Here is a 10,468-nt window from a genome sequence, read left to right as displayed (position 1 = left end):
GGGCTGCCAGATAGTAATCCTCAAAGCACGGTAGGGCCATGCCCCCCCTCTCACCAGGCAGCTGCAATGTTGCATATCTCACTCTCGGCCTTTTATTTCCCCATATGAATCTTGAGCAATGCATATCCCACTCCCTAAATTGTTTTGCTGGAACCTCCACTGGAAGTGCTGCAAACAAATATAGCAGCTTTGGGAGGATATTTATCTTTATCGCTCTAACTCTGCTGCCCAGATCGAGGTGGAGCAGACCCCACCTCTCCAGATCTTCATATATCTTCTTGTTCACCCGATTATAATTAACTTCATATAACAATGCAAGGTCTTTTGTCAGCAGGATCCCCAAGTACTCCATTTGAGGTTGATGCCATCCGAATCTATATTTAGCTACCAATTGTCTTGAGGGGTTAAAAAAGAATGTCAAGATTTGAGTTTTTTGAATGTTTAGTCTATAACCAGACAGTCTGCCATATTCTTCCAGCATTTCCATAAGCAGCGGGATTCCCTCTTCCGGGTTTCCTAGCGCTACCAGCACGTCGTCTGCATACAAGCAAATTTTATTCTCCACGTTCCCCGTTGTAACCCCCTCCAATCGAGTCTCTTCCCTGATGCACTGAGCCAACGGTTCAATGAAAAGGTTAAAGAGCAGCGGGCTCAACGGACAGCCCTGCCTACAGCCACGTTGTAATATTGTCCGATTTGAGAGGCTGCCGTTAACTTTGATCCTCGCTGTTGGAGACATATAAATCATTCTTATACATTGAATAAACCTGTCACATAGCCCAAATCTCTTCAACACATGAAACAGAAATTCCCACCCGACCGTATCGTATGCCTTTTCTGCATCAAGCCCAAGGAGAACTGCTCCAGTTTCCCCTTTAAGTATCTGGTCAATAATATGAATGGCCCTTCTGATATTATCGTGTGTTTGTCTGTTACCAATGAAGCCTGTTTGATCCTCCTCAATCAGCGTGGGCATCAATGTACTTAACCTCTTAGCCAAAATCGCGGCAAATAGTTTATAGTCTATATTTAACACGCTAATAGGTCTATAACCTCTGGGGTCAGTTTTATCCTTCCCTGCTTTTGGTATGACAGAGATATACGCCTCCCGCCACGATGGTGGGAGCGCCCCCCCACTCAGTGTGTAATTGAAAGAGGCCTTTAATAGTGGGATTAAGGGTTCCCTCATCTGCCTATACCACTCTGGTGGGAATCCATCACATCCTGGAGCTTTGAAAGTCTTGAGCTTTGAGATCCCAATGTTGATTTCTTCTGCTGATATTTCTCTGACGAGTTTTTCATTCTGCTGCTTACCTATAAATGGTAGATCTAAGCTGGATAAGAAATTCTGAATCTTATGCTCATCAGCTTTATCCGGTTGTGTGTATAGCTCAGTGTAATATTCTTCAAATGCTCTCTGAATTTCTTCGAGTTTATTAGTTATCTTATTAGTTTTTAAATTTCGAACTTTATGAATAGTGTTCTCCTGTTGTTGCCTCCTGAGTCTCCATGATAATAGCCTAGCAGCTTTGGGTCCTGCCTCATAACACCGTTGTCTATTATATTTTAATTTTTTTTCAATTTCCTCACTTAAAATTTGGTGGATCTCCTGTTTAACCGGCCTCATCTGCTCCAATACCTGGGGGCACCTTGTAACGGCATGCAGTTGTTCCAATTTTCCCAGATTTTCATGCAAATCTGACAGCTTTTTTGCTCTCACCTTCTTTAGGACTGCACATTTTGCAATAATTTTACCCCTAAGGTATGCCTTAGCCGCATCCCATAAAATTGTAGGATTAACTGTTCCATTGTCATTGAGTTCTAAATATGTTTTTAACTCCTGTCCCATTTCTCTTTTAAACGAGTCATTATTTAACAGACCTGTGTTAAGCCTCCATAAGGTGTTTTTGGGGCTAGCTTTAAACCCAATCTTCATAGTTAGTCCCTAATGATCAGATAAATCTCTCTGTCCTATTATACAATCCTTCACTCTGTGGAGATCTTTACTAAAAGTAAAAAAATAATCAATCCTCGAGTGCATATTGTGTCTCGCTGAATAAAATGTAAATTTGCATTCATTTTTGTGTAAATATCTCCATATATCTATAAGCCCCAACTCAGATAACATTGTTTTTACTTGTTTCTCTAATTTAGTTCCCCTCCGGTCTCGGTTAGTTGTATCCCATTTTGGATGGAGAAGTAAGTTGAAATCTCCCGCACATATACATGTTCCAACACTTTCCGTGGCAATAAGACTGAATATCTCCTTAAAGAACCCTGTACTACTACCAGGGGGTGCATATATATTACACAGCGTGACATTTTCCTGTTCCATTTTCCCTTTCACCAACACAAATCTTCCCTCTTTATCTTTATGTTCTCCCGTAAACTCAAAACCAACCTTGTTCGGTATCAGAATGGCCACTCCTCTTTTTTTCCCAGATCTATGTGAGGCATAATAAATATTTTTGAATCCCATTCTCTTCCACTTCTCGTGTTCCTCCTTTGATAGATGCGTTTCTTGCAGAAATGCAATATCAATTTGTTCCCTTTTTAGCTTTGAAACTATCTTACTCCTCTTAATGGGATTCTTTATACCATTTACATTCAAAGACAGTACCTTATAATACCGCATACATTCTATATATTTCCAACTTATTTTCCTGCACCAACATAGCAATACTCCCAGCCCTCAGAACACATAATAAACACACATGAACAAAGACAGAACTTGTCTTAACCAAACAAACCAGGTCTTCCATGAGAGAGGTTTTTTTTCTCCTCTCAGTCTGGGGGGAAAAGCCACAGTGTGGGGCCCCTCTCGTTTCCTATTTTAAAAGAAAAAGGGAAACTAAAAAACAAAAACAAAAAACATGTGAGTCACCTGCATCGGACCCTCACCACTCCATGATCAAAGGGCGATCGACATCCCAAGTTCCATCACGGCCAGGGGAGAAGGCCATCCAATCATATACCCCTATATCAGCAGCCCGGTGCACCTGTTGATCCATGTTCATCTTAACAGCGAAACGGGGTGGGTGGGGCGGCGGGTGTTACTCCTCCATACCGACGTCCTCCGTGCGCTGGAAAACCTTCAGCTTTTCCCGTGCGCTCCCGCGTAGATCAGCTGTATTCCCGGCACGTCGCGGCCCAACCACGCTCGTCGGTAGCATACTGCTGATCATCTCCGCCGTAATGCCTTTGGGCTTTCTTGTGGCCACCGGTCCCACCGTGTATCCGCGTCTTCTTAGATCCGCCGCAGCTTCCTCCGCGCTATTGTATAGGACCATTCCCGAGTCAAAATGAACCCGCATTTTGGCAAGCGGGGTCTGGAACCGGATGGCGTTTTCTTTAAGTACTTTTTTAACAGGGCCATACTCTTTTCTCTTCAGTTGTATGTTTTCGGCATAGTCGTGATCAAAGAAAATCCGCTTCTTCTGTATATATACAGGCTTCTTCCATGCAGCGCGTAGGATTTGTTCTTTAATATTGAACTTTAAGAAGTGCACCACCGTTGATCGGGGGGGCGCCCCCGGAGGCGGCTGCGCTCCCAGCGCCCGGTGAGCTCTCTCTATCCCTAGGTTCTTCTCGCTGCCCACACCGTCCCCCAACTCCGATATCATCATGCTTTCCACATACCTTAGCATGGAGGTGCCTTCTATATTCTCAGGGATGCCATATATCCGTATGTTATTAGGGCGTGAGCGCCCCTCCAAATCCGTAACCTTCTCTTGGAGCTGCCTCTGGTTATCCAGCAGCTGGACAATGGCATCCCTCACTCCAATGTCCCATTTCTCCTTCCCTACCATGTTTCTTTCCATTTCTTCCAGACGTTTCCCCACCTCCTCGATCCTGCTTGTGGCGGCGGTAACCTGTTGGTTTATCTCGTGTGTTAACTCGCTCATTTGGGTTTTCATGTCCTCTTTCAAACTTGTTCTCACAAGCGATAGCTCCTTCTTCATCTCTGCCTTAAGGTCTTGCATGCCCTCCGCCACTACTTCACTCACCACCTGTCTGAGGGGGCCTAACGCTGATGTTGAGGCCTCCTCCGCCATCTTCTCACCCTCCTGCTCGGAGCGTGTTTCGTATGTCTTGCTCTCAAGTCGCGTTTCTAAGCTTCGGCCTGGGGTTCGTCCCTTCTTATTTTTATCTCCGCTCATTATTCTTGAGAGGAAAGTCACTTTTAGTGGATTATATTCTTGAATTGCGGATTATTTTAGCTATCGATGCAGGAGCTCCCGTTTATGCTGCTACTCTCGCCACCATGACACCGGAAGCCCCCTGTCAGAGCCTTCTTAATGGTTATATATTCCCGTCTCCTTTTCGGTACTTCCAGGGAGTAGTCATTAGTAATAGGAATTCCGGCTCTTTTTAGAGAACCGGCTCTTTCAGCTACCAACCGGCTCTTCAGGTTGTTTTGTTGCTTTAATTAATTTATTATGAACAACAATGTAAAATTATGCACAAAAGGAATTACTAATGTAAAAAAATGTGGTTATATTTATATATGTTTATAAATAAATATATAGGGTGGCCCCTAGAGACAAAGCAGAGAGAGGAAGAGAGCCAAGGACAACAACAAGAGACAACATCGTCACATTAGAAAGGTATAGTAATCATCCACAATTATTTTCAGTTGTGGATGACAAAGGATTCAGAAAGTTTATTCATGCAGTGAATCCTATGTATGCAATTCCAAGCAGGAAAACACTTTCCCAAAAAATCACCCCAGGCCCATATGACAGAGAATGTGCATCTTCTTTTTGTTCTGCATATTTTAATTTATATTTAATTGTGTTGTGGTTTGCAGTGTTTTGTGTTGTTTCATTTTAAATTTGTTTAAAATGAAAAAACTGAAAATTTAAATAGTTAAAAGTTGAACTATGAATAATTGGTTTTTGTATTATATGATTTATTTATTACATTTTATGTGGAGTGAATAAATAAAAGTATATATGCGGTGGCCCCTAGAGACAAAGCACGTACAAACTCAAAAACACATTTCTAGCGTTAACTTCCAAACAGAGCTACCTAGATCACTTAAATTACACAATTGAAAGCATATGTGTATTGTTTGTGTATTTATACACAAGCACTCATATATATTCAAATAATTTAAAAAAAAAGTTCATTTACCTGTTACTACCACACACCAAATCCGGTCGTTGGTACTTCCTGGCTTGTGTAGCCACTAGGATCCTGGAGCATTTCCATTGTGTTTTGGAGTTTGTACGTACTATTGGTTCAAAACTATTTCACAATTAAGTCAAGAGATGCCCTCATGCCTCAATGATATATCATGTCATTGATTAACATGATATTTCGTGCCTTATATATGCAAAAATCTTAGGCCATTAACAAGATGTTGAATCATTATTAAAAATACATTAAGGCTAGATTTGGTAGAAATGAGTTCTGGCTATCAAAAATGTTATCTTAATGCAGTTTTATTTTTGAGAGCTTGATAACTTACAACTGAAAAATCTGAACAGCAAACTGTTTTCTTTCTTTTAAATTCGATCCATTTTACAAAATGTAAGGTTTTTACTTTAAACGTGAATATTCTGTGTGTGGCAGAGGTGTGGTCTACAGCTCCACTGCACTTCCTGAGAATTCTCAGGAGGAATAATATCACACAGTAGCTGTGTCCCAAAACGTCGGCTGCATTCTTCGGAGGACCCGGCCTTCTCGGTCTACGTGGGCCGGGTCCTTCGAAGGCTGAGAAGGCCGGAAGTACGAGGCTGTGAAATGGGACGGTCTAGCCTTCAGATTTGTGTCACCACTGTGTCGGTGGAGTTTTGGCCATCTGCTCCTTGCTATCTAAAATATAACAGGACACTGGCGTAAATTCTCGACCGTCTCACACTTTGACGTTTGACGTTTATTCAGCTGTGTGAAAATCCCGGAGGAACCCAGCCAATGGATTAATAAAGTTTTATTTAATCTAATAACTTTAATCTCAGCCAAACCGATTTACTCCGGAACAAATAAAACACAGAAAAAAGCCAAACAATTACATTTTTAAGTTATCCGAGTGACTTATATATCATGTTTAACCTGAGTAGCGAAAGAGCGGGGGTCTGAAAATGATGAAGCCGGGAGTCCGCTGCTCTCGCCGGCTGGAGTGACCATTGAACCCCCCGGCTTGCTATAGAGCAGGTGGGTAACAGACGTCTCCGAAACAGTCGGTGCACTTTTGCAAATATACGATGTCTTGATAAACCAAGCAGATATTTGAAGTTTATACAGCTACATTCTTGCCTGAAAATATGTTAAAAGTTTATTTTGTGACCCAGAAAGATTAATAAGACTAATTTTAAAACTCAGTAGCGGCCGCCATTGTTGGAAACTGAAATTGGCTGGGCCGCGCTATGAATTCTGGGATATGGTGGGCCACGAAGGACACACCTGACCCATCCTTCAAATTTGGGGAAATGAAGGACGCATTTGAAGAAGTCGACGAATTGGGACAGCCTTCGTCGCCTGGCTGTGATGTAATCGGCCTTCAAATGCGGCCTCCGGAGGATGCAGCCGACGTTTTGGGACACAGCTAGAGACTGCTTGTGTCCTTCTGCAGAGCCACCATTGAGAGTGTACTAACCTATTGCATATGCATCTGGTACACTAGCTGCACAGTGGCTCAGAGGAAAGCACTCCAAGGGAAGGGGTCATTAACACCGCCCAAAAGATCACTGGCTGCCCTCTCCCCACACTGGAAGATCTACACAACAGCCGCTGTCTTAAAAAACTTAAAGACATCATAAAAGACACCTCACATCCTGCCCACTCCCTGTTTGAACTGTTGCCCTGGGGCAGACGGTACAGAGCAGTCAGTGTAAGAACAAATAGACTCAAAAACAGCTTTTACCCAACTGCAGTAACACGTCTGAATACTGCTACTAAAAAAATGCCAATCATGCCACTCTTGTATTAATCTATGCGCTGACTGAAGCATGTATGTGGGAATGTATGTGAATGTTTGTTGATACCTCTTATTAGCACTTTAAGTATTCTATTTATTTTATTTATTGAATTTTATTGTTTTATTTATATTTTGATATCGTTAGGGATGATGCAATGATCGGGGACGATTTTTAATTTTGTTGTACCTGTGACAATGACAATAAAGATTCTGATTCTGATTCTAAGTAAAAGCATCAGAAACACACTGAATGCCGAAGGCCGTGATTGGGGTTCACACTGAACTGCTAAACTGGAAACATTTTATGTTATTTAGATGAATAATTGAACTAACTCATTGTTCAGTGAATTTTATTTCATTTTATGAGTTTTAAAATTGTTTACACAGCATCAGCATTTGATGAATTAACTTAAATAAGTTAATGTAAGATTTGCATCATCACAAGCAATGAAACCATGAAAAACACTCAAAACTTTCATGTTTCATTATACAGCTTCAACTGCAAATGAATTATACTTTACACACAAACCAAAAAGGCCTTCTAAACACAATCAGCTCAACAATGCTGGACTCAGGACCGTCAGATTACAGTGTCTCAACATTCCTACCAAACGAGGAGACCATGAACACGTCCAGTGAACTTCTACCACGGTCAAAGAGGAGACAGGTAACAAGAAACTTCACCATCCAAGATGATGTCTGTGACAGACTTACCTGAACAGGTGACATTCAGCGTGGAGTCAGAGCGATCTGCTGATGCGCACTCTTTCAGAGCATATCCAGCCTGAACACAGAGTGACTCCACCCACCACACCGATCTCTGTGAAGAACTCTGTGTATTTCCTACAGAAACAGCAGAACCACAGTTCATCTGTCCACAGACAGCAGCTGCATCCTTCAGGGTCCAGATATCCATCGCCACTGGTCTCCACTCTCCTCGTCTCACCTCCAGTGTACCTGCACAGCGACTGGCTCCTCCCACCAACCTGACAGGCTCTGACAGAAAGCAGAGAGTCATCAGTGAGAGAATAAAGTGAGTTTGAACCAAAGCTGCAGCTCCTCTTCTACCTGAGCAGGTGAGTCCAGCAGCTTTGCCAGGTGAGCAGCTGCTTCTCACTGAGCCTGAGCTTCTACAGTCCAGGAGAGCAGACTCATGGCCTCCACACTGGAACTCTCTGCTCCACACTGGAGCCTCCACTTCTCCATAGAGCGCCCCCTGGAGGAACGAAGGAGGCCCACAGCCAAGCTCCCTACAGACCACCTCTGCATCCTGCAGGTCAAAGTCAGTTTCACACACTGAGGACCATCTCTGGTTAGACTTCACCTGCAGTCTGCCTGAACACAGACTGGAACCATTCAGCAGCCTGACAGAGTCTGCAGAGATCAGAGAAATCAAACAGAGATCCAGTAAAATATTAAAACGCAACAAACAAACTCAGATTAGACTACAGCTTTGTGGCTGGACCACAGAGGGGGTCATGATCATGGCCGGAGACTTTAAACTCTAGGGGCAAATTAACCTGCAGCACCAGACCAACCAAAACAATACAGGTATGAAGTAAAGAGGCCAGTTGCGGACTGGTTCTTGTACAGCACTTTTCTAATCAAAGCTCAAAGTGCTTTACACAACTTGCCTCATTCACTTATTTGTACAAGTACTTTTCTCTATGATCTTTCCATCTAAGTGTTTCTATCTCACATTCACACACATTCATACTCAGATGTATGGTTTAGAGAGCAACTTGGAGCATCTTGCCCAAGGATGTTTGGCATGCAGACTGGAGCAGATAGGGATCAAACCACCAACCTTCCCATTAGTAGGTGAACCTGTGAATACACATCATCTGTCCTGTCTGATTTCTGTAGTGATACTGTCCTCCACAGAAGAACCATCAGAGTGTTTGTTTCCAAATCAGAAACCTTAGCTGGATATTACCTCTTCTTAAGGCCCGGCGTGCTGCCTGTAGGTCAGGTGAGAGGCTGACCTGTCCCACCTGCAGCTTCCTAACACATATGTGAGGAAGCTATTTGTTAACTTTAGTTCTGTCTTTAATACAGTAATGCCAGATAAACTAGCACTGAAGCTCCATAAGCTACAACTACCGTGGATCATGGACTTTCTCACCAACAGGCCTCAGGTGGTGAGAACAGGAGACAGAACATCTCCTGGTCTCAAACGTGTCCCTATACCTTCTGGAAGAAGATATAGGACCAGTCTGAAAAGGCTTATACATGCACTGGACAACTGACCAGGTTGGTGCTAATAAGCACCAGTGTAATGGAAGAATGCTTACCTAAAACATTAGCACTGTTAAAGAAGTCGATGGTGAGTTTGTTGAGAATGTGGTGGAGAGAGTCAAAACTGTCGGCTAAGTAAATTTTATTCAGATCAGAGCTGATCAACTTCAGTTGCTCCACATCGGGATATCCCACACCTGGAAGAAAAATGAGTTATTACTGTGTCTTAAAATGTGAGCTGTGTGGCATTTTTCATGTATTAGATCATTATTTTGTTCCAGTGTGTGAACAACACAACTCCAGCATGAGGACAAATGAAGCCAAAGTAATTCTCAGTTAGCTTTGCTCTGATGCCAAAACAAACCAAACCATCAAGATGTGACTGAGGTTCAGGCTTTCAGCTTTAGTTTAAATAAAGTTTGACATGAACTGTCCCCATTTTCAGAGTCTCGTCAGTGATCGGACAAACCTTTATCTTTTCCAAAATAAGGGCTGTTTTTACTACTTGGATGAAAATCCTTTGCAGTCAGCCTGAGGAACTCACGGATGTAGCTACGTGCTGCGTCTCCTCCTTGAGATGCTCTGCAGGTCTTTACTGCAGCTCCTTCAGCTGCTGCTGGTTTGTGGCTCTCTGCCTTCATTTTTGTATACCTGAAATACCTGAATACCTCGATGTCTTCCGGTTGAGTGAACGCTGGCGCGACTTGCTGCCGCTACTCACCGCTAACTCTGTCACTACCGGATTCCTGTCCTGTTCCTGTCTCTGCGGCCCACCGGTATCTTTGTTTCCGTCCGGTTGTTCCTGTCCGTGATGTGGCCTCTCAGGATCTATGCACTGTCTGTGTGGGTCTGGATGTTTATGTCCTCGATCTACCGACTCGGCATTGGGCTCCATCAGTATACAGCTGATGATCTCCTCCGGCTCCGCTTCTCCCTGGCTGCTCCACTGCCAGCTGTTCTTCATCTCCACACGGACATTGCCTTCCTCCCTCGCCAAAAGTACGTACATCGGGGCTCCCGTCGGTATTTCCATCAGGATAATTCCAAGCCAATTCAGTCCTTCTGTTCCACCTCTGGTCGCTCTCAACGGAACCCCGGCAGGTCTGTTGAACACAATGTTTTGGCTAACCTGCCTAGGTCGGCCAACACTCTCATCCAGTCCGACAGAACTTCCGTCAACTTAGGCCTGCTTAGTATCCGTTCGCTTACGAACAAAGGACATCTCATCCAGGATCTCCTAACAGACTGTAAGTTTGACTTTTTCTGCTTGACTGAGACATGGCAACAGCCCAATGACTTTTCGTAACT

At 43.4% G+C, this 10,468-nt stretch overlaps 1 protein-coding gene across 1 annotated transcript; it reads right to left on the bottom strand.

Annotated features, from left to right (window-relative positions):
- Positions 1 to 6,772: 6,772 nt before the first annotated feature.
- LOC134633415 (scavenger receptor cysteine-rich type 1 protein M130-like) lies at positions 6,773 to 10,169 on the bottom strand. The gene is made up of 5 exons (XM_063482262.1): positions 9,821 to 10,169; positions 9,217 to 9,357; positions 7,991 to 8,296; positions 7,637 to 7,918; positions 6,773 to 6,807 (listed from the first exon to the last, which is right to left on the bottom strand). Exons 1-5 carry the CDS (start codon positions 10,167 to 10,169, stop codon positions 6,773 to 6,775), a joined length of 1,113 nt encoding a protein of 370 aa, XP_063338332.1.
- Positions 10,170 to 10,468: the final 299 nt, after the last annotated feature.

Source organism: Pelmatolapia mariae, linkage group LG8, assembly GCF_036321145.2.
Source record: "Pelmatolapia mariae isolate MD_Pm_ZW linkage group LG8, Pm_UMD_F_2, whole genome shotgun sequence".
NCBI classification, from domain to species: domain Eukaryota; kingdom Metazoa; phylum Chordata; class Actinopteri; order Cichliformes; family Cichlidae; genus Pelmatolapia; species Pelmatolapia mariae.
Note: the sequence above shows the minus strand (reverse complement) of the source record. Positions and strands in the feature narration are given on the sequence as shown.